Source organism: Peromyscus maniculatus, chromosome 4 (assembly GCF_049852395.1).
Source record: "Peromyscus maniculatus bairdii isolate BWxNUB_F1_BW_parent chromosome 4, HU_Pman_BW_mat_3.1, whole genome shotgun sequence".
NCBI lineage: Eukaryota > Metazoa > Chordata > Mammalia > Rodentia > Cricetidae > Peromyscus > Peromyscus maniculatus.
This window is the reverse complement of record NC_134855.1, coordinates 108,752,277-108,776,633: the sequence shown is the minus strand read 5'-3', so window position 1 is coordinate 108,776,633 and position 24,357 is coordinate 108,752,277. Positions and strand designations below refer to the sequence as shown.

Sequence of the window (24,357 nt, the reverse complement as noted above, 5' to 3'; positions counted from 1 at the left end):
ATGACTGTTTATACTGTGTGTGGTCCCTTTGTAAAAGTCTACACTATGTATTGGGAAATGCTGCCAGATGTCATGGTGTATATACCTTTAATCCTAGCACTCAGGAGACAGAGACAATTGAATCTCTGCGTTCGAGGCCAACCTGGTCTACATAGTGATTCCAGGCAAGCCTAGGATACATAGTGAGACCATATCCTTTTTTTTAATCATTTGAGACACTGGAAATGCTTTACTTTTTATTTTTTTATCCTAGCTTTGTTTTTATTTTGTATGGATGGGTGTTTTGCCTGACCTCTATCTGTGCACCACATATATGCAGTCCCCACTGAGGCCAGAAGAGGGTGTTGATCCCTTGGGATTGGAGTTACAGACTGCCTGAGCAGCCATGTAGAAGCTGGGAATCAAACCCAGGTCCTCTGGAAGAGCAGCCAGTGCTCTTAACTGCTGTGCCGTCTGTCCAGCCCCAGATATTTAGGTGATAACACCTTATTTCCTTGCTGACCTCTAACCCCTGACTTCTCTTAGACTTTTGTGTGGTGCTTGTTAAGGTGCTTGGTACAATAAGAAGTGATTGGCAATAAATTAGAATCAGTTCTTTTATGTTGCTTAATTCATTCAAAGCCAGGCATGGTGCTTTATAATGTCAGCTACTTGGGAGGCTGAGGCAGAGGATTCCTTGAGTCCGTAAGATAAAGGCCAACCTGGACAGCGTACTGCACCATACTGCATACGTGTACCAAGACCTGAGTTTGAGACCCAGCACCACCTGAACTGGGCACACAAGCCTGTAATCCCAGCATTTATCAGATGGAATCAGAAAGAAGATGAAGAATTCAGCAGTTCCTTTTAAGAGGGTATATGCAGAGGGCGGAGGAAGACATTACATGCCCTGCTCTACTGCTGTTTACTTGGCTCTTTTGAGACAGGGTCTCAGAAACCTGGATCTAGGCTGGGGTCAGCAGGCCCTGGCTCTGCTCCTTTCTCTATGCCCACCCCAGCACTTGCTTTTTATGTGGGTGCTGGGAATTTGAACACAGCTCCTCACGCTGGCAGTGTATTGGTTAGTTTTTGTCAACTTGACACAAACTAGAGATCCCTGCGAAGAGGGACCTTCAAGTGAGGAATTGCCTCCATCAGATTGGCTTGTGGACATGTCTGGGATGTTGATAATTAATGGAGAAGAAGCCTAGCCCTCTGTGGGTGGTACCAGCCTTAGGCAGGTGGTCCTCGATTGTGTAAGAAAGCAGGCTGAGCAAATCCAGGCAGGCAAGCCGTAAGCAGTGTTCCTCCATGTTCCCTGCATCAGTTCCTGCACTGGCTTTTCTTGATGGTGGACTGACCTGTAAGCCACATCAACCCTTCCTCCCTAAGTTGCTTTGGTCTTGGTGTTTTCATAGCAACAGAAACCAAACTAAAATGCCCGGCCATTGCTCTGTCCTAGCTTTTCTAGTTTTGTGAAGAATGTCATTGTCGCCAGGCAGTGGTGGCTCAGGCAGAGGCAGGCAGATCTCTGTGAGTCCAGGAGAGCCTGGGCTACACAGAGAAACCCTATCTTGAAAAACAAAAAAGAATGTCATTGTGATTTTTTCTTCCTGTCACCAGAGACTGACCCCAGGGCCTTGTGCTTGCTAGGCAAGCATTTTACCACTGAGCTAAATCCACAGGCCTGTCATCAGAGTTTTGATGGCGAGTTCTTTGAATCTGTAGTTATTTTTAGTAGCATTTGCACAGGTCTTCTCATCATCTAGTCAGCTAGTGTCTCTACTTAGTTTCTTTTTTCAGCCTCTTACTGTATTTCCTGTAGAGGTCTTGCACCTCCTTGGTTAGGTTATTTCTTTTTTAAAGCTATTACGAGAGATACTTTTCCTAATTTCCTCCCCAGCATATTCATCTCACACACACACACACACACACACACACACACACACACACACACACACGATTGTGTATCATGTAAATTTAATCCCACCATATGGGAGGCAGAGGCTGTCTACCCCTAGTTTCTTCAGAAATTTTATTTAATTTTTAAAGATTTATTTATTTACTATGTATACAGTGTTCTGCCTGCACACCAGGAGGGGGCACCAGATCTCATTATAGAAATTTTATTTTTAAGGTGTGCTAGAATTAAAGGTGTGCACCACCACACCCTGCTCTAAGCTTTTCTTTAATTTAATTTTTACAAATTGGAAACTTAGCTGGGTGGGATCTTGCCCTGAGGTCACCACTCCCTTTATTCTATTTCTTAATCTCTCTTATCTCTTATTTCTTTGAATACAGGACTTAGCTCCACTTTCTGGTGCTTCTTTTCTCCTCAAATATTTTTTCTTGTTCAGCTTGTTCCTTTTCATTATATATCTTCATTAGAGTTAACACTAATAACCACAAAACAGAGTCTATACTAGGCTGTTATGAGATTTCTTCTGAGAATGGAATTAATCCGAAACTCTCCACTTTAGCCTCAGGCAGACTCTTCCCATAAGGGGAAAAAAAAAACAGCTTTCTTCACCAAAATATCACAAGAACAGTCTCTAGGCAACATCTGTGAGACTCCTGACCCAGGCCCCACAGTTCAAATCACACTCAGCACCACTGTCTTCCATGCTCCTACTAGTATGGCCCTTAACTGCTTTTCTAATCCACAGTCCCAAAGTCCATGTTCCTTCAAACAAAAATGTAGTCAAGATTATCACAGCAACTCCCCAGTCCCTGGTACCGACTTCTGTCTTAGGGTTTCTATTGCTGTGAAGCAACGCTATGACCACAGCAACTCTTATAAAGAAAACATTTAATTGGGGTGGCTTACAGTTTCAGAGGTTCAGGCCATTCTCTTCATGGTGGGAAGCAAAGGCCTAATGCAGACAGACATGGTGCTGGAGAAGGAGCTGAGAGTTCTACATCTTGATCTGCAGGTAACAGAAAGTGAACTGTGTCCCACACTGGGTGTAGATTGAGCATATGAGACCTCAGCGCCCACCTCCAAGGTGACACACTTCCTCCAACAAGGCCACACCTCCTTTAAAGCCACACCTCCTATAGTACCACTCCCTCTGGGGACCATTTTCTTTCAAACCACTACATGTCCCCTATAAGGTTTGGAGACTGGGGTGAAGAAAATATAACGTATATTGTAATGATAAATAAAAAGATGAGGTGAAGTGGGCACCTTTCAGTGGGCCCTGCCAAGGTGTGCCACTAAGCACACACGACACGTGCAACAGAATTAGTGCAAGGGGTTTATGGTGGCGGAGGTGGGGGAGAGAGTGAAAAGGCCGTGTCGGAGCGGGGACATAAGAGAGCAGACAGACAGACAGACAGAGGAGAGGAAAGAAGAGGAAACGGGAAAGAAACAGCAAAGAGAGGATTAGAGGCAAAGAGACAGGCGAGGTAAAGAGAGTGAGCTGTGCCTGGCGTCACTCTTAAGGGGCGCACGTGTCACATAGCTGGCGGTGGAAGGACACCTGGCGACAGGTGATGACATAACTGCCTTGGCGGCAGAGGCAGGCTGCTGCCGCCGCCGTGGAAACATAAGTAATAGATTAAGGTATCAATATTTAAGTCGTGGAGTGAAGGAGGAATGGGGAGGGAGGGAAGAAAGGGAAGATAAGAAGGGAGGTATGCAGTTAAAGAGTCAACAAATGAAGATTTGCTGGGAAGATGGCAGCGGCCCAGTGTTTAAGAGTGTGCTTGCTCTGCTAGCAGGGGGGCCTGAATGGGATCCCAACACTTGTGGGAAAAGCCAGACATGGCTTCACGTCTCTAACTCCAGCATTGGGAGCACAAGCCAGGTAGATCTCAGGAGCCAGCCCCCCTAGCCAAAAAGCAAGTGTCCACTTTAGTGTCTCAGTTAGGGTTTTTATTGCTGTGACAAAACACTATGGGCAAGGCTGCTTACAGAAGGAAGAGTTTGGGTGAATGATAGTCCACCCCACCAGCATCATGGTGGGGAGCAGGGCAGCAGGGCAGCCACAGAACAGCAGCTGAGAGCTCACATCTCAGTTCACAAACAGGAACCAGAAAGAGCTAACTGGAAATGGTACAAGTCTTTCGAAATTCCAAGTCTACCCCCAGTGACATACTTTCCAACAAGGCCACACCTCCTAATCCTCCCCAAACAATCACCAACTGGGGACCAAGTATTCAAATGTCTGAGATTATGAGGAACATCTCATTCAAACCACCACATTCCATTATCTCGTCCCTATAGTCTCACAACCATATCATAGTGCAAATTTAGTTCAGCTTCAAAAATCACCATAGCCTTTTAGTCTCAAGACTGTTTAAAAGTCCAGAATCTCTTCTGAGACTCAAGGCAGTCTCTTAATTGAACCTCCTGTAAAATAAAGCAAATTGCGTACTGTCTTAGTTAAGGTTTCTATTGCTGTGACGAGACACCATGACCACTGCAACTCTTACGAAGGAAAAACATTTAATTGGAGTGGCTTACTTACATTTTCAGAGGTTAAGTCCATTATCATCATGGTGGGGCATGGCAGTGTGCAGGCAGACATGGTTTTGGAGAAGTAGTGGAGTACCCTACATCTTGGCTTGCAGGCAACAGAAAGTGGTCTGAGACACTGGGTGGTATTTTGAGCATAGGAGACCTCAAAGCCTGCCTTCCAAATGTCACACTTCCTCCAACGGGACCACACCTACTCCAACAAAGCCACACCTCCCAATAGTGCCAGTCCCTCTGGGAGCCATTTTCTTTCAAACCACCACACTTACTTCTAACATGCAATGCCACATAATATACATTATTATTCTCAAAGGGAGGAATAAGGGCATAGTGAGAAAGTAACTCTATAGACCAAGCTGGCCTTGAACTCATGGAGATCGTCATGTCTTTGACTCCCCAGTGCTGGAATTAAAGTCATGTACCACCACAACCAGTGCAGGGTCAATTTTTTAAGTAAATTAGAATTGGCAACTCTAGAGAAGCCCATTATCTACTACTGGCTGGCCTAGAACTTACTAAGTAAACCAGGCTGGCCTTGAACTCACAGAGATCTGCCTATGACTTTTCTTTCTGAGTGCCTCTCTTTCCCTTTTAACCCTCATGCTTCAATCTGTGTTAAATTATTTTTTTAAACTCTGCCAAAAACAAAAAACCTACTTGACTATGAACATTATGACACTATGACAAGTCAGTCTGATAACTCAGATGGCTATGGGCTAACAGATAAGTAGTGTATGCACCGTGAGTGCTGTGGACAAAGAGATGATTCATATCCTAAGCAAGATGGAGTGAGACAGCATCAAATGTAATCATTCTGTCCAGAATGCAATATAGTTTAAAATCCGTGCATTGCTTATTTCTGGAGTTGACCATTTCATTCTTTTCTCCACTGTTGGCCGTGCCTAACTGAAGTCATAGTGAGTGCAGTCTTGGCTAAGAGGGCAGGAGGCTCTGCTGTGTTGGAATGAGCATCTGCAGCTATGTGCTGCACTCATAAATACCCACGGAGACAGACGTGTGTACCAACGTAATGAATACCTTCCTTCACCAGCACCTTACCTGCCTCACTGAGAGAGAGCTGAAGCCTAAACCTCAGGATTGTTGAAGGTGTGATACTATGAGAGTATGAAGTGAATGGGAGCTCCAAAGCCTGGGAGAAACACCTCTGACTCTATAGGCTGTAGCCAGTCATTATTAAGAAGGAAGAGATGGCTCAGTGGTTAAGAGCACTGTCTACTCTTTCAGACGACCTGAGTTCAATTCCCAGCAACCCTTGGTGGCTCACAACCATCTACAATGAGATTGGATGCCCTCGTCTTATTATGCAGGCATATGTGCAAATAGAACATTCATATACAGAAATAAATAAATCTTAAAAAAAAAAAAAAAGCCAGGCCATGGTGTTGCATACTTTTAATCCCAGCACTCAGGAGGAAGAGGCAGGTGGATCTCTGTGAGTTCGAGGACAGCCTGGGCTACACAGCGAGTTCCAGGACTGGCACCAAAACTACACAGAGAAACCCTGTCTCGAGAAAAACAAAAACAAAAACAAAAGGAAAGAGAAAGAAGGCTGTGGGGCTGGAGAGATGGCTCAGCAGTTAAGAGCACTGACTGCTCTTGCAGATGATCAGATTCAGTTCTCAGCCCTTATGTGGGGTGGCTCACGACTGTCTGTAACTCCAGTACTGGGGGATCCGACATCCTCTTCTGGCTTCTGTAGGTACCTGCGCACACACAGCAGACACATAAAAAACATTTTTAAGTTTAAAAAAGAAAAGAAGAAAGACCGTGTTGTTTCTTAGGAAGATGACAATTTGAGGGAATTTATAAGAACATAAAGGTACTGTCCTTCCAGCCTGTGCAGGTCTCAAGTCAAAGATCTCCTGGTGGAAAGCCTGAAGGCGCTTCTCAGTTCCAGGTGTCTTCAGCATAGACCTTAGATTTGTCAGCACGTTTGCCGCATGCCATGCAGCAGTAGTCTGGTCTGTTTCTTGTGGCTCTCCCCCTGAAATGCCAGGCTGATAATGGCTCTGGCCCTGCTTCTCCCTGACACAGGCTTGTATGACTGTCTATGACATTCCCGACTTGCTGGGAGGAGGAGGAGGATGCTTAGGATCTGTGGTCTTCTCAGAGTCATTTTTGACATCTCGGATCCTGGTTAAAGAAAAGGGTAAGTGTGTGTGGTGTCTGGAAAGCCAACCTTGAGAAAGGTTTTATAAAATAAACCATAAATTAATCCAAAGATGACATAAACTGATGGATATGTTAAACTACTTACAAAAGCAAATGGCATATATTCTAATTAGTGAATATTACTTATAAATTAATAAGAAAAAATATGCTATTAAGTAGTTGCATGGGCTAAAAATACAGACTATTCACAAAAGTAGAAAACAAAAAAATAAGGCAGATTGATTCACGTATATGAAGATATGAAGCCTGAATAATGGTCAAGAGGAAACAATTTATAAGGTAAAAATTAGATACCACTTATTACTCCCTATGTTGGTCAAAAGGATTTCTCTGTAGTTTTGGTGCGTGTCCTGGCTCTCACTCTGTAGACCAGGCCGGCCTCAAACTCACAGATCCGCCTGACTGCCTCCTGAGTGCTGGGATTAAAGGTGTGTGCCACCACAGCCTGGCTCAAGGAAATCTCTTTAATTGTAAGGTCCTATAAAATCAAAAAGCAAATTACATACTTCCAACATACAGTAGCACAGAATATACGTTGCCATTGCATAAAGGAGGAATCGGGGCACAGTGAGGAAATACTGGACCAAAGCAAGATCAAACCCTGCAGGGCAAACTCCAAATCCCATAGCTCTGTGTCATGTCAAAGGGTTCATTCAGATGACTCTTGCCTCCCTGCTTTGCTAGCAACCTGGTAATGGTAGATGTAGCTTTACTGGGTATATGTAATACCTGTACTTTTTAATAAAAATTAAAGGTAGAAAGGACTAATTCATGATTACTCATTTACACTCACTGCATTCTGAAGATACTCAGCAACCTTTCACAATCATCTTGTTAGTCTCCCTGTCCCGAGATGAGGTAGCTCCGTTGGTGGGGGTAGGGGTTGGGTGGAGGCACCAGCCTCTATGCTAACAGGAGCCCTTGCTTCTGAGAAGTGAAGGGCACTTTCTTTCAGAGTAGGCCTGCAAGGTGGACTAAGGTGACTAGGCATAACTGGCATGTCTTTGCTCTTCCTACAGGTGGCACTATTACCCCAGAAACCAGCTACATTGTCCTGACAGCCGCCATCCCCAGATTCTGTTCCTGGCTGGTTAGTATCATGCACTTGCTAGTCACAGTGGACCTAAACCAAGAAAACTCTGGGGCAGAGATTTAAGGAGGAACCTCTTTCTGGAGTCCCTGGAGGGCTGTCAGATTGTGGTCTAGCTTTTATTTAGGAATAGAATCCACTCATAGTCTTAGAAACCTTCAAAAAAGGGAACAAAGTTGTTTGTGAGAACACATGAACGCCCTCCCGTTGTAGATGAGAACACTTGAGCTTAGGCTGATAGCCAGGGACTAGTTCCAACTCTTCAGCACCATCACCAACACCTCGGCCTGTCCAGGGTCTCACAGACGCTGAGAAGTTGATTCCTTCTTTGGTCAGAGGGATTGCTGCTATTTTTTAAGTGCCTCTCTACATGTAGAAAAGTCCCATTTTCTTTGAGGAGGCTTGGTCTGAAATATAGTTCAGTTTTTTGGTTGTTTTGGTTTGGTGTTTGTTTTGTTTTGTTTTAGGCCAATCTCATGTAATTCAGGCTGGCCATAAACTCTCACTCTATAGCCAGGGATGCCTTGATCCTCCTGCCTCCACCTTTCCAATGCTAGGGCTACAGTGCTCTACACCATTCCCAGAAGACTGTTTTGGGACATAGAAAATGTATCAGCAGGGAATCTGTATTTAACAGTTAAGTACTGTAGGGATACATGAATTCCTTGATGAGAGCATCTCAGACCACAAAAAGAAGGACAGTGACCAGAGACAAGCTTATAAAAGCAAAATTCCAAATGCTGGCAAGGAGTGAGGGGTAGGTTAGTTGACTTCAACACACACAACCTACAGTCTCCTTTTCTTGAACTGTATTCAGGAGGACTGCAGATATCTTTGTTAGAAAAGGACCAGGTTGAAGGGAAGTCTCAGTTTGCAGAGGGCACTGACATATAACTCTGTCCTGGAACTTGCTCTGTAGACCAGGTTGGCCTCAAATTCATAGAGTTCTGCCTGTCTCTGCCTCCCAAGTGCTGGGATGAAAGGCATGCACAACTGCTATCCAGCCATATAACTCTTATTTATTGAAAGCTCTACATATAGTTTGCTTCCAGCAATTAAATCTAAGTCATTTGAGATTAAACACAACACACATACAGTTTACATACCATGAACAGGCATGGTAGTACATACTTGTAAGCCCACCCCTGAAGGCTAGAGCCAGAGGATTACAGGTCTGAGGCTCACCAGGATTGTATAGCATTACATAGTGAATTCTAGAGCAACCTGGACTGAGTAAGGCCTGCCTTTAAAAGATGCATTTAAGGGTGTGCTCAGGAATCCCTTTCTGACCAGCAGAGCTCTTTGTCCACCTGCCCCTGGGAAGTTTAGTCTAGGAAAGGACGTTCAGAGGACTGGGGCCATGGCTCAGCAGTAGACTGCTCTCCTGGCATGCACAAGGTTCTGAGCTCCGACCCCAGCACTGTGCCTTCCTCAGATGCAGCATTTGCCATGAGGACACGCAGACTGGTCAGTGTCTTAGTACCTATTTTAGAATCTGTTTCTGCAGTTCTGATGTAGATAGGGGAGAACAAAGTGTCATACTCTAACATGTATGTCTAAATAAGGTGCACTCTGGCCAGGCACACACCTTTAATCCCAACACTCACTAGGCAGAGGCAGGCAGAACTCTTATGAGTTTAAAGCTAGTCTGGTCTACATAGTTCCAGGTTAGCTAGGGCTACCTAGAGAGACCCTGCCTTATAGTACACTCTGAAACTACTTGAGTATGTTCCCACTCATTATCTAGTGGGTTTCCCTCTACTGTGAAATGCAAGTGGAGATTATGCATCCTCTCCATGTATCTGAGGCTCATTAGCTGGGCCTGAGGCCCTAGCAGGAAAACCCACCTTGGCCCAGTGCCTGAGCTCTGATGACCAGCAGCATCTTTGCCAGTATGTGAGGGCCTGAGAGGATTGGATGTGGTAGAAGAACACCTAGGGAGAAACAGCAGGGTTCTATCCTTGAAGCACCAAATTGAAAAGTCTTCATTTCCATTGGATACAGGTAGAAGAAAATGAAATAAAATTGTCTGAGAAAACCCTGCAAGCAACAAGGGTAAGCAGCATTTTTGTTCCCAGTGATTGCATCATTATTAACATGAGATGGGGGCTGGAGAGATGGCTCAGCAGTTAAGACCACTTGCCGCTCTTGCAGAGAACCTAGGTTGGGTTCCCAGCACCCACCTGGTGAGCCATAATTGTTCATACTCCGATTCCAAGGGATTCTGTGCCCTCTTCTGGCCTCCCTGGGTTCCAGTTACACAGGTGGTGCACATGTGTGCACACAGGCAAAGCACTCGTATGCATGAAATAAATATTTCTGTAAGATGGCTCAAATACAAGCAATTTGTAATGATAAAATATTTCACCTTGGGGCTGGAGCTATGGCTCAGCCGTCAAGAGCATTGGCTGCTCTTCAGAAGGCACAGGGTGGCTCACAACCACCTATAACTACTCCCAGGGAATCCTGTGCCCTCTGCTGGCCTCCAAGGACACCAAGCATACATATGGTACACAAACATACATGTAGACAAAACACTCACATAATACATAAGGTTTTTTAAATTATTTTTTAAAAATATCTCCTCCTAACTGCTAAGCAAAGAAAGAGTTTGTACTTTTTGTCTTCGATTCCTATTAGTATTTTCCACTTCCTGTTAGGCCTCTAAGGGAAGAAAATGCTTAAGGAGGACAAAGTGAAAAGGATTCCACCTAGACTTTTCAGTGTTTTTAAAAATCTCACTGTACATTTTTAAAGTCAACATGCAGGATCAAATCCAAAGCCTTGAGCATTCTAGGCAAGTACCCCTACCATGGAGCTGTCTACTCTCCCCTGGCCTGTCTCGAGCACTGTTAGAAGCAGATTCCACATTGACCTACACAGAAGCTGAGATGGTAAGGTGTTAGGCCAAAGAGAAGGTGACTTCTTTTACACAGACGTCAGTCAACTAGAACAAGACCACCACAAGGAGGGTACAGAAGCCAGGTGTGATAGGCAGTGATACACACCTATCATCCCTATAGTCAGGAAGCTCAGGCAGGAGGATCACTGCAAGTTCTAGGCTAGCCTGGACTACAGTGAGACTTTGTCACAAAAAACAAAACTCACAATGTTGGTAATATGCCAGGTGATGCCAAAGCACATGGTATATGTTTGGTATATTCAAATCTGACTCATCTTTTAACTGACAAAATGGATAAGAGCTTTTATTCTGTGAGTTTTTATGCTGTAAATCACCAGATTTTTGTTGCTAATGTTTTTAAAGGGGGACGAGTGTTTCTTGGGCACATTGCTAACAGGAGGAAAAGGAGCCTATCTTTACTCCGACAGTCCACAGTCCAGGCCTGAGGAAGGTAAGCAGCTGTGACTGTGTTCTTGGCTGTGTCCCAGTCCCTTGTTTGCAGGGTTAGCACAGTGTTGTGCCTAACAATACACCTGCTCTCTGAAAAGATGCGCTGGCATCGAGTGTTGGCCTGAGCTGTTTCCCTTTGGCTCGACTACTTTGTAGATGAGGAAACTTGTGCTGGCTTCACGAGCATGGGTCTGTACCAGAACTGCACGTGGCCCATTTTCTGCTGCCATTGCCTTGTTCTCGGGGTGGGCCAGAGTGGCAGCTCTTCCAGCATAGAGCCACAGACCTACAGTTTTCTTCTGTGTCACAAACTGTTACTGATTTCATGTTTTAAAACAGCACCTTGCTGAGCAGTGGTGGTGCTCACCTTTAATACCTTTAATCCCAGCATTGAGGAGGCAGAGACAGGTGGATCTCTGTGAGTTCGAGGCCATCCTGGTCTACAGAGTGAGTTCCAGGACAGCCAGAGCTACATAGAAATCCTGTCTTGAAGAAGAAAAAAAATAGTAACACGCCTCATTATTAACTCCAAGTTTTGCAAGTCAAAAGCCTAGGCAAACAAGACCAAGTGGCACATGAGTGTAATCCTAGCATTGGGGTGGGGGCAGAGGCACGAGCTCTGACCATGTGTTAAAGGTAGCCTGGACTACACAGTGAGTTTGATACCATACAGGACTATTAATCAAATCGTCTTAACAAGAACACCAGGCAGGCTTGTGTAGTTCAAGGTGTAATGAGGCCCAAATCAAAGATCAACCAGACCTGATTCTCATTTCTAGAGGCTCTTGGGGAAGAGTCTATCTAAATTGTTGGTCCACCACTTCCTTTTGTTTATAGGATGAAAACCCCATTTTATGCCTCCTGCTAGGTGGAGACTGGTCTCAGACCCTCCCTTGGACCCTCCACAACAATAGTGGACTTAGTGTTGAATCTTTCTCACATCAGTGTGCCCTCTGGCTTCTGTGATTCACACTATTTTCCTTATGCAAAATATAGTCACCCTTGCAAGCATCTCATCCCTTTATGGCAACAGTTAATGTCTTAAATACTGTGGGCTCAGATATTCCAAATCCCATCATCAAGATCATCTCCAGGGACTGGAGAGATGGCTCAGCAGTTAAGAGTGCTTTACTGCTCTTACAGAGGACCCAGGTTCTATTCCCAGCACCCATGTCAGATGACTCACAACCCCTTCTAACTCCAGAGAAATCCAGTACCTTTGGCCTCCAAGGGCTCCTGTGCTCAGATGCACATACTGACACATAGACATAAATAAAAATGAAATAAATCCTTAACTAGGTGGTTGGTAGCACACACCATTAATCCAGGGGAGGCAGAGGCAGGTGGATCTCTGAGTTTGAGGCCATCCTGGTCTACAGAGTGAGTTCCAGGACAGCCAGGGCTACACAGAGAAACCCTGTATAGAAAACAAGACAGAGAGAGAGAAAAAAAAAACAAAACCTTATTTATTTATATATTTATTTATTTAGTTAGTTAGTTAGTTAGTTTTGAGGCAGGATTTCTCTGTGTAACAGCCCTGACTGTTCTGGAACTCAGTTTGTAGACCAGGCTGGTCTCAAACTCACAGAGATCCGCCTGCATCTGCCTCCCGAGTGCTGGGGTTAAAGGCATGCGCCACCACTGCCAGGCCGAAAAACCTAATTTTTTAAAAACAGATCTAGCCAAGTCCAGCCTGTGGTGCATGGGACATCATGTGACACAGGAGAGCTGTGAACATAGCCCAACCCAGAATCATGAAGTTAGTGCAGACATTGAGACTTTTCTTTTTTTTTTTTTGGTTTTTCGAGACAGGGTTTCTCTGTGTAGCTTTGCGCCTTTCCTGGAGCTCACTTGGTAGACCAGGCTGGCCTCGAACTCACAGAGATCCGCCTGGCTCTGCCTCCCAAGTGCTGGGATTAAAGGCGTGCGCCACCACCGCCCGGCCGAGACTTTTCTTTTTGCACACTTCATGGGCTCCAGGGGGCCTGATTGTATGGTTCCCGGGTATGGCCTTTGCCGATGGCAGTTGTGCTGCAGGGGGACAGGCTGGACACACCTGAGCCTTATATAGATCAGGGTCAAGACGGCCGTCAAGTACAGGTCTGAACTGCAGGTTTTCTTTGTGGATTTATGAAACTGAAGAACTAACTGCTTGTTCCTTGCTCTCCCAATAGACAAGGCAGAACTAGTCTGGGATAACCTACAACTTCAGGTTCAAAGGAGGGAGGGTTGATAAGGGAGAAGAGGTCACCAATGTAAAGCAGCCTTAAAGTCTAGCTGGGCAAGCAAGCTGAGTCTAGTGGTCCAGGCCTTTAATCTCAGCCTTAGGAGGGTGAGGCAAGAGGGTCTCAAGTTCATGACCAGCCCCTGAGCAACTTAGTGAAACTCAGTCTCAATAAAAGTAAGGGCAAGAGAGATGGCTCGGTGGCCACTCTTCCAGAGGACCTGGGTTCGATTTCCACCACCCATGTAGTGGCTCCCAACTGTCTGTAATTCCAGTTCCCAGGGGTCTCATACCCTTTTCTGGCCTCCAAGGGTACTCAGGGCACACATATGGTGCACTGGTATACAGACAGACAAAACTCCATATACATAAAATAAAATAGTTCTTGGGGTGTAGCTCAGTGACACAGTGTTGCCCAGCATGCTCTAGGTTCACTGCCTTGGTTTAGTACCCACTACACAGGTGTGGGGGTGTCTAGTCAGGTGGTCAAATTCTAGGTCTTTGATTATTGTCAAGAGTTAAGGATTGTTCCTTGTGGTTCTCAGCTCTGCCCTCTGAGCTGTTAGTTTTTCCTTCTAGGCTCTTTTCCCCACACCTCTGTGGTTCCTTCCTTAGGACTGAGGACCTAGAAATAATTCCCCATGTGTCTCAGCTCTGCCCCCTTGGTTCTCAGGACTCTCTGGCTTTGAACATTTGTTGTGTGCATGTGCATGACTGTGCACATGCCACAGTGTTCATTGCTGGTCAGAGGACACATTGGGGGCTCAGTTCTCTCCATCCACCACATAGGTTCTGGAGATTATATTCAAATTATCAGACTTGGCAGCAACCGCCTTTACCACTGAGCCATCTTGTCATTCCAGCCTTCAGAGCTCTTCATTTCACTCTGGGCCACAGTCTCTCAGCCTTCCATTTTCCATAGAAGGCAAACCTTACTTTGTAGCTTCATCGTTTCATGCACCTGCTTCATGCCAGTGGAATTCTGGGAGTTCGGCATTCTTCTTTCATTTTCATAGTCGTCCTTTCAGTGTGGGCTGTGTTTTTACTGATGGAAAAATTCTTGAAAACATACTGGTCTTAAGTGGATTTCATGGAATTCATTTCCCTGTTCCTTTTTGGTTTCCTCAGAATAAGTGTGTGTGTGTGTGTGTGTGTGTGTGTGTGTGTGTGTGTGTGTGTGTGTGTGTGTGTGTTTCTGTCTGTCTGCCTGTCTGCCGCCCCCCTCTCTTTCTCTCTCTTGGGGGGGGGCACTGCCCCCCCCCCCCCCCCCCCCCCCCGCATGTCTGGGAGATAGACAGATTGGCTGGGGATCTGATCCAGGGCCTCATGCACGATAGGCAAATGCTATGCTACTGAGCTGGGACCCCAGCCCCACAGATAACATTTTCTTGTGTGTCCTGTTCTTTGTTGTTGGATACAGATAGTGTTTCTGTGGAGTTTGAACTTTGACCTCACAAATTCCTCAGCTCTACAAAGCAAATCCTCTTTCTGGATGGTTTGTTCTTAGTGAAAATATTTTAGCTGGTGGCAAATTCCTCTCCCTGTTCTTAGATCGTTGGTTCATCATTCCCGTTTACACAGAAGACAAAGCTCTGGTTTCAAACCGTGAATGCTGGGGAGTTGTGCCGTGCCCTTCATTTCTGCTCCTCCGGGTCCTGTTGCTGAAGCCCTGGGAGTCAGGGGCATTGTGGAAAAGTCATGTCACGTGACTTTAGTGCTAACCTTGGAGCAAGATCATGTCTAGGGAGTATTGGGGGTTGTTTGGGTTTGAAAGAGGGTCTCCTGTCTCCCAGGGTGGTCTCAAAACTAGAGGTCTTCCTACCTTTGCCTCCCACATGTTGATGATACAGATGTGTGCTATACACTCACATTGTACAGCATGTTGTTTTGATTGGGGGGTAGGGTTGAACCCAAAGCCCTATGAACGCTAGGCAAGCTTTATATCACTCAACTACTTCCCAAGCCCTGGGTCGTTTTGTTTTGTTTTGTTTTGGGGGACAGGTACTCATTATGTATTCTTAGCTCATCTGGAACTCACTGTGTAGCCCAGGCTGGCTTCAAATTCACAGACATCCACCTATTTCTGCTCTTCTGGGCTTTTTGAAACAGTGTCTTACTTAGCCCAGACAGGCCTCATACTTGCTATATAGCTAAGAATGATTGAACTGCTGCCCCTCTTACATTTATTTCCCAAGAACTGGGATGTAGGTATGTGCCACCATGCTGTGACCCAAAGGTTTCATGTATGCTAGACAACCAATCTTCCAGCTGAACTACATCTCCAGGCCTTGCGTAGTGTTTTAAAAGCAAGCTATAGATGTAATAGAGAGGTGTTGTGTAATGTCATACTTGATCCATTTTTAATATTCATAGGGATATGTGCCAAAATTGGTTTGTACCTTCTCAGCAAAGAGCCTTATTAGAAAACTGATTTTGCATTATATTGTGTTACCCAACAAGATTTAATGTGTCTAGTCTCTGCGTAAGAATGAAGAGCACAACTAGAAATTTCTGGGTCCTTATTAGTCACATTGTTTATGTTCTACACAACTCTAGTTCTTCTGTATCTAGGCAAACACTCCACCACTGAGCCACTCCCCAACCCGGTCACATCATTTTCAGATCTTAAACCTAAACTGGGTATGGTGGCATATGTTTGTAATCCTGCACTCTTGTGCTCGCAACACTTGGAAAATTGAGGTAAGAGGGTCACCATTTCAGTGCTAACCTGTTCACGTAGTAAATTCAAGCCAAGGCTGGATAGTGAAGTCCTCTTTCAGCCCTTCTTTCCCCCTAAAAAAACTTCCATTTCACATTTACCTAAGTTTACACAGTTCATGCTGCAGAACAATCTATAGAAGCAGAAAATGTTAACAAGTCTCCCTACTCTGTGTATTAAGCATGTTACCATGTTAAAATTAAGGGATTAACAGAGCTTTAGATTGATGCCATTGAAGACCACCCCCTTTGTGGTACTAGAGCTTGACCCTAAAAGCCTTACACGTACTAGGCAGGAACTCCTTCACTCAGCTGTATGCCCTGGTTTGTATTACTGCTGATTGTTACTTTGATACAGGGTCCCGCCAAGTTTCCCAGACTGGCCTTGAACACACTCTATTACTTGAGATGCCTCAGGAGATCATAGACATATACTTCTTATCCTGCTAGAGGAGGCTCTCTTAAAGGAAAATAACACAGAATGCCTAGGGCTTTTCTCAGGCTTTGCAGGGGGGAATTGCAAAGATGAAAGGCCCTGATACTCAAATGTTGTTAGTGTCTTAAAATCTGCCTCTAATTGGAAGAGGATGAGTTTGAAATTGGTATGTCTCCATCCCTAACAGTGTTTATCTTGAGCTCCTCAGCGTGATTGGTCAAATCCTGAGCTCTGTTGAAGGGGAACACTCGCCTGTGGTTGTGGTGTGAGTTGGCGACAGCATCTGCAGGACCCCAGATCTAGACAGCAGTTCCACCAGATGACTTCCCTCCAGAGTACTTAGGACTGAGAACATCACTTCCTCCCCAGGAGCTCCTTCCAGCTCCAGTACTTCTTCTCTTCCCTAGCCAGGGCCTTTTACTGCCCTGAGGCTGCTTGCTGTTCAGCTTTCCCTTCACTCTGTCCTTCATGTGCCCTTGTCTTCTGGCCCTGCTGTCCTTGGCCAGGCAGGCTGCCCAGTACCTAATCTTTAAAACTTGCTTTAGACTCATAGACCCATATCCTTAAACATGTTCTGTTTTCAACTTAACCCAAATAAAATCACACTGTGTGTGCTGTCCTGGGGCTTGCTTTTGGGTTTGGTGTTATGCTTCTAGAATTTGTCCCGATTGTGTTATTTGGGAACAGCACAGCAGTGAGAAGAGCAGAGCTTGCTGTCACCGTGATGTGCTGGCACAGCAGACTGCTGGTGAGTCCAAGGAGGCTGAGACAAGGGAACGTGATTGAAGACAAAAATGAGGAAGATTACATCAGATATTCTGAAGCCAGCTGTGGCATTGATGATTAATCACAAACCGGTGTCAGTTGAAGGTCGAACAGACAGTTGCTGGGTAGATTCCTTTTAGAAGGACTTTTGACTAAGGTCGCGGTGGACTCTAGGAGCTCAGGTCCTGGCCCTCTTCTGTGATAGCCACTACCAAGCAGCCAGGGTAAAAGTCCTTCCTTCATAATTTGACATTATTTACCTTCTGGAAGGGTTGATATAAAGTGACTCACTTTAGGTTTAAAACTTTCACCTATCACAGTTGTATTCATATAGTTCATTGATTTTCATAGCTCCAAGTACTCCTTCACATGTAAATAAGGCATTATCATTTTTATTTTATGTGTATAAATGTTTGGCTACATGTATGTTTGTGCACCATGTGGATGCCTAATGTCCAGGGAGGCTGGAAAAAGGTATCAGATCCTCTGGAACTGGAGTTACCAACGTTGTGAGCTGACATGTGGGTAATTGAACTCAAGTTCTCTGAAAGTGTTCCTAACCTCTGAGCCATCTTTCCAGCTCCTCGTCTTTACTGTTGATGATCCTCTGTTTTGTTTGTAGGTTTCTTTTGTTTGTTACTATTGCAGCAGACAGTGGGGAGTTTTTGTGGCAGGGTGGGGAGTGGTGGTGGTAGTTGGCCTTGAACTCACAGAGTCTGCCTCCCGGGTGCTGGGATTAAAGGTGTGAACCACCACCACTGGCCAGTTCTTAGCATTCTTACATGCCTCTTTTTAGTTACAGAAATCCCAGTCTCTCCAGAATTTGATACAGAGCAGCAGGATGGGGATTAGGATGTTGCCCACACAGCCTTCATCCAAGAGACTAGACTGTTCTTGGAGAGCTTGTACCAAGGCATGCTTCATTGAGTAGGGTGCGGAGTTCCGGCATTCAGGTGAATGTCGTGCTGTGCTTTCGTATGTCTCTGATTGTTAGCGAGCGTTGACTATTCTCATCGGTATGCTTGTGTCTTCAGTTTCTTTTAGAAATTCCTTGCTTACTTTTAGGAATTATAGATTTGGAGTACTAATTTTTTGTCAGATTATATTTGGTAATATTTTTTTTAACCTTGTGGTATATCTTTATTTTTTTGGTTTTTGGGTTTTTTGTTTGTTTGTTTGTTTCAAGACAGGGTTTCTCTGTGTCGTTTTAGTGCCTGTCCTGGATCTCACTTGGTAGACCAGAATGGCCTCAAACTCACAGAGATCCACCTACCTCTGCTTCCCGAGTGCTGGGATTAAAGGCATGTGCCACCGCCGCCCGGCTATATCTTTATTTATTTATTTTTTAATGACACTTTTTAGCTGGACTCATTTTTCCCTTTGGAGGGAGGAAAGAGAGTGCTAGGGATTGAACCCAGAGCCTTGCTAATGATTGGCAAGTGGTAAGCTATACCACCATCTTGATTTTTATTTATGGCATTTTTTTGTTTTGTGTATTGGGATTAAACCCAGAGTCTTCTGCATATGATGATATAAGTGCTCTACCACTGAGCTATATCCCTAGGCCTATTCATAATATTTTTGAAAGCAGAAAAAGTTTTAAATAGATATAGTTGTGCACAGCTGTGATTGTAGCAGTTTAGAGGCTATGAAAAACGATTATGAGTTCTGGAACAACCTGGGCTACCTCTACCTTTTCCAGAGGAGAGGGAGGCAGAGGCAGAGGCAGACTCACTTCATGTTAAAGTCTCCTAAGTTTATAAACTGAGGATATGACCATTCCATTGTGTGATTAAAGTGAAAGTTTTTATTGTAGATATGAGAGAAAGAACAGCCAGAGGCATCTAGAAAAGTCCAGAGCAGAGAGAAAAAGAAGTAGACTGAATGTGGACAGCAGAGTGGAGAACAGCAGGGCACAGAGAACAGAGAAAACAGTGAGAGAAGCAGGAGCAGAGCAGAGAGAAAGCATGATGAGAATAGCAGGGTAATAAGGAGAGTGAGTAGCTGGGAGGGAAGCCCTCAAGCTAGAGAGAGCTTAGGGTAGGAAGGAGGTGAGAAGGGCTAGGATGCTGGTGTGGACTTTGAAATGTCTACCAGGTCCGTGTGATGCTGAGGAAGCCTGGAAGCCAGTGTGCACTTTGATATGCTGATAGGCACTACCAGTAACCATTTGTCCTTCTGCCTAAGGTAAGGGAAATGACTTCTTTTGGTAGAGGGAGAGGAGCTTCGTAAGTTCCTGAGGAATGCTGGCTTTCATCTAACTGCCAGAAATCCTCCTGTAGCTCTTTCTGAGTTTCCTTTAGACCTGACACTAGCTCTGAAGTCTTTTTTTCTGCTTGGATTGACCTTTGAAAGTGGTTTGTGATAAGAGGCCAATTTAAAATATAGAGATATAAGCACCTGTCCCAACAACGATCTTTGACTAAAAGATTCTTTTCCCACTGATCTGCAAGTGCCAGTGGTTCTTATAAGTCCAGTCTGTTTATTTGGCCCCTGTGTTCTGTGCCATTATTCAGTTTGTCCTTGAGAAAATACCACATTGTCTTAAGTTAGATTTCTAATACATTCTAGACTGGGCAACTTAAATGATAATCCTGTTAGGCAACTCTAGAGGCTAGGAAGTCCAAAAGCAAAGGACAGGCGGTGGGTTGTTTTGAGGCTGCTTTTCTTGGCTCCATATGCCAAAAACGGCCTCCCTTGTGTACACAGAGGCCTTAAAGGAAGAGCTAGCTCTCTGGATCTCACTCTCCTGGGGTTTGGTTGTTGGTTGATTTTGGGTTTGTTTTTATTTTTTTGTGACAGAGTCTCATTATGTAGCCCTGGCCAGCCTGAAACTCAAAATGTAGACCACACTGGCCTTGAACTTACAGAGATCCTACAGTCTCTGCCTCACCGTTAGGATTATGCTTTCTAATTAATTGGTCTTTATTTATGTGTCAATCTCTTCCTCTTGTTTTCAAGTCCTGATTTCCCATCATTCTCTTGATTCACTCTATTGCCAAGACTTTCCATAGAATTTTTTTGTTTGAATTACTGAATTTTTCTTTTTTGTTTGTTTTGTTTTTTGAGACAGGGTTTCTCTGTGTAACATCCCTGGCTGTCCTGGAACTTGCTTTGTAGACCAGGCTGGTCTCGAACTCACAGAGATCTGCCTGCCTCTGCTTCCCTAGTGCTGGGAATAAAGGTGTGTGCCACTACACCCAGTGAATTTTTCATTTTTAATTTGATTTTTTTTAGTATTTCTTTTGATTGAGTTCCATGTTCCTATACTGTATTGATTTTATTTATTTCATTCAGCTTTTATTTGTGTTTTCTTTTCATTTATTCAGGAGTTCATTTGTTTTCACTTTGATTTCTTTTTTTTTTTTTTTTGTTTTTCGAGACAGGGTTTCTCTGTGTAGCTTTGTGCCTTTCCTGGAACTCGCTTTGGAGACCAGGCTGGCCTCGAACTCACAGAGATCCACCTGCCTCTGCCTCCCAAGTGCTGGGATTAAAGGCGTGCGCCACCACCACCCGGCTCACTTTGATTTCTTTGAACATATTTTTAATCAGTCTTTTGGGTTCTTAGAAGTTTCATCCAGTTCCTTCATTACCAGGATTAGTAATTTCGGTCCTTTGACCTTGGTTTTTCTGTTTTTTTGTGTTTTGGCATTGGTACTTGTATATCTGGTGTTTTGTTGATGTTTTTTAATTGCTCTATTCTTTCATTGGAAATGTTTGCAAATTCAAGGTAGTAGTAGTAGGGGTAAGGTGGTGTTCTTCTCCTCTGCTGGATTAGTGTCTGGCCTACCAAGCTTGATCTCCAGTACTCCCCTGAGAGTAGAATACTGTCTCCAAGAGCCAACACTTTCAAAGAGTAGGCTTACTCTGAAGGTACAGAAAGCCTGGTGGTGGTGGTGCACACAACACATATCATACAATATATAGTACCTATTTCTGTGTCTGTCCATTTTTCCATCTCATGTATTGGTTCTAGAACCTTCTGTGTTCTAGCCAGGTGTGATGGTGCACGCCTTTAATCCTAGCACTCTGGAGGTAGAGGCAGGCGGATCTCTGTGATTTTGAGGCCAGCCTGGTCTACAAAGAGAGTTCCAGGACAGCCAGAGCTGTTACACAGAGAACCCCTGTCTTGAAACATGCCCCCCCGCAAAAAAAAGAACCCTCTATCTTCATCAAAATCTGTAGAAGCTCAAGTGCCATAAATAGAGTGGATCGTACCTGCATACAACTTCTGTACTGTTATCAGCTCCTGTACCTGAAATCATCTCTAGATCATTTGGTGCCATGTAAATAATATATAAATGGCTGTTAGCCTGTATTTATCACAGAGTGATGACCAGAAAATTTGTCTGTGTCTTAAGAACAGATGTGACCCCTGCAGGACCAGCCACTCTATCTCTCTCCTTTCTCAGCAGCACAGCCTTTGTTTTCAAAGCTATTCTCTCTCTTTTTTTCCCCCTCAAGACAGGGTTTCTCTCTGTAGCTTTGTGCCTTTCCTGGAACTCACTCTATAGCCCAGGTTGGCCTCGAACTCAGAGATTGCCTGCCTCTGCCTCCCAAGTGCTGGGATTAAAGAATATGATTATAACCATTGACTTGGGCAGGCCCCGGCACAGTGACCCCCAAAGGCCCTGCCGATGAGGGGCTGTTGCTGTAGCTCAGTCGCCAACCGTTGTCTCTTTACCTTACCCTTTCATCTGACTCTTTTGTTTGGTTAGGAGTTTTGTTTTGCTGAGACAGGGCCTCACTAGATAGTCCTAGCTGACCTGGTACTCACTTCTCTAGACCAGGCTGACCTAGTACTCACAAGAGAACCCCCTGCCTCTGCTTCCTGAGTGCTGGAATTAAAGGTGTGTGCCACCACACCTGACGTCCAGGTCTTACTTAAAGCTTCATTCATTAGACAGGAATTTTGCATTACCTGAGTTGGAATCCTTTTTTGTTGTTGTTGTTTTCTTTTCTTAAGGTGTATGTGTTAGTTGACTGATGTCAGGTTGAAGCTTTTGTGGTCAGGTTGTTAAGGGCAGTGACCCACTGTTTCAGCTAGTTCTCTAGGTCACTCTGTTCTAGGTAACAAATGAAGTCATGCTTGGTAATGAGCAGTGCACGTAATGCTTTAAGTAAATCACTAAATAAGTCAATAAATCAGTAATCTAATAATTTGTCTCTTCTACTTTAGTCTACTGAAATCTCAAAGAGGACTTGGGTTCAATTCTCAGCACCCACATGATGACTCATAGTCACCTGTAACTCCAGTACCAGGGCATCCAACACCCTCTTCTGGCTTCCACACTGCACACATGTGGTGTATACACATACATACAGGCAAGCACTCATACGCATCAAATAAAAATAAAAGAAAAAATTCAAAAAGAAAGTTTCCAGGGACTAGAGCAATAACCACCCACATGATGGCTTATAACCATCTGTAACCCAGGTCCAGGATATTTGACCCTCCCTTCTGACCTCTGTGGGCACTAGCATGCATGTAGTACACATACAGACATGAAGGCAAAATACTCATACACATCAAATAAAATAAATCTAAAAACAAAAGAAAGGAAAAGAGAAAAAAAAGCACCTATTAGGTCTTGTAAAATAACTACCCATTATGTCTTCTTGGGCCCTAGATGAGCAATATGATCTCTTTAGGGTTAAGCTAACTCCTGCCAAACCTGGACAAAGAGAATTTATGAACTCACCAGTGCCTTAGAAACAGAGAGTAATCTCAGGGTAGCATAAAGGACCACACAAAGAAAGCAAAAACATCTTGGCAAGGCAATTTCTTTTTTGTAAAAAGGATGTACAGAACCAAACTGGGCTAGGAAGTGAGTGAAAAAATGAACTGAAGAAAGCCATGACTCCTCCTAGAGTGTGGAGATGGAGGAAGAGCCCCAGCTGGACACGGCTGGCGGGCTAACCCAGACCATGGGAGGAGAAGCAAAGCAAGAGAGCAGCCACCAACCGAGAGAGGCAGCCCAGGCTAGCCAGAATGGCTGAGTATAGATCAGGCTGGGGGAAGGGAAGTGGGTGTCCAGTCCTGGAGGGAGAGGTTTAAGGTCCGGGAGGGGGAGGCGTACTGGGAGGAGCCACAGGTGACGAGGCTTGTCCAGGGTCTGGGACCTAACAGGAAGTATACTTGGTTGTTATTCTAACACAGGTGGTCACTGTGTCTTCTGATTGGCTGGGGTCCAACCTCACAGCTTTCGAGACTGGCTCATTTAAAAGAAACCAGCACAAAGGAAATGATAGAAAAGGGGGAGGGACGAGTTCTGTCAAGTTCTGGGAATGCGAGGGAGCTTTGTGTAAGGAAACTTGACCAGGTGGCGGAGATTAAAAGATTTGCATACAGATTTTACAAGGTAGGGAGATTTTTTTAAATTTTTTTTTTCACAAATGGAGCAGATATATCAAATTATTTTAAGATCTATCCTCTGAAGATGCCCAGTAAGGGAATGTGAATGTTGCTTCTCCACATCAGCTGACAGTATGTATGCTGCTTGTTTGGGGTTTTTTTTTTTCCTTTTGGTTTTTCAGAGACAACGTTCTGTGTAGCCCTGGCTAGCTTTGTACTCACATGTTGCCCAGGCTAGACTTAAACGCCTGGCAGTCGTCCTACCGCAGCTCCAGAACGCAGGAATTATAGGCGTTTTCTGAGGGGCCACACCCACTCTTTTTTTCTCCTCATTCTTGTGCCGCTTCTCTGTTTGAGCTCTTATGTGCTTCCTTTCCCTGTGTGAGGCTCTGCAGGTTATCTGAGCCTCCCTCCCCCAGCAGAAGGATCAGCATGCGGTTACATAAGTACACCTGCCAGTGGTGTCCAGTTACTGCTACTGGAGTCACTGGTGAAGGCCTGGTCCCTGCAGCCCCAGTGAGCCAGCAGGACATCTTCAGCAAACAGCTCCGGGTTATGCTGAGCGTCTCCGTCCGAGTCTACGGGGTGGGGTGGGGTCCAGCGTCAGATGCAGTGAAGCAGGGCTTTCCTGTGGCTTGCTTCTGTTTCTGTCAGAAGCAAAAAGAATGTTCTGGGTGTCACACAAAGTGAGTAGCCCAGCTAGCCAGCTCTTTTGTAAGAAAGGTGCACCAAGACCACACCAGGCTAGCCACACATTGGGACTGG

General features: G+C 44.8%; 1 protein-coding gene across 3 annotated transcripts in view; it reads left to right on the top strand.

Annotated features, from left to right (window-relative positions):
- Positions 1-24,357, top strand: part of Dnaaf9 (dynein axonemal assembly factor 9) — a 138,846-nt gene that overhangs the window by 61,987 nt on the left and 52,502 nt on the right. For all 3 annotated transcript variants that reach the window (XM_076570653.1, XM_076570654.1, XM_076570655.1), the window contains exons 17-20: positions 6,515-6,629; positions 7,672-7,742; positions 9,747-9,797; positions 11,008-11,095. In XM_076570653.1, coding sequence (XP_076426768.1) covers positions 6,515-6,629; positions 7,672-7,742; positions 9,747-9,797; positions 11,008-11,095 — 325 coding nt within the window. The remainder of the gene's footprint in view (positions 1-6,514; positions 6,630-7,671; positions 7,743-9,746; positions 9,798-11,007; positions 11,096-24,357) is intronic.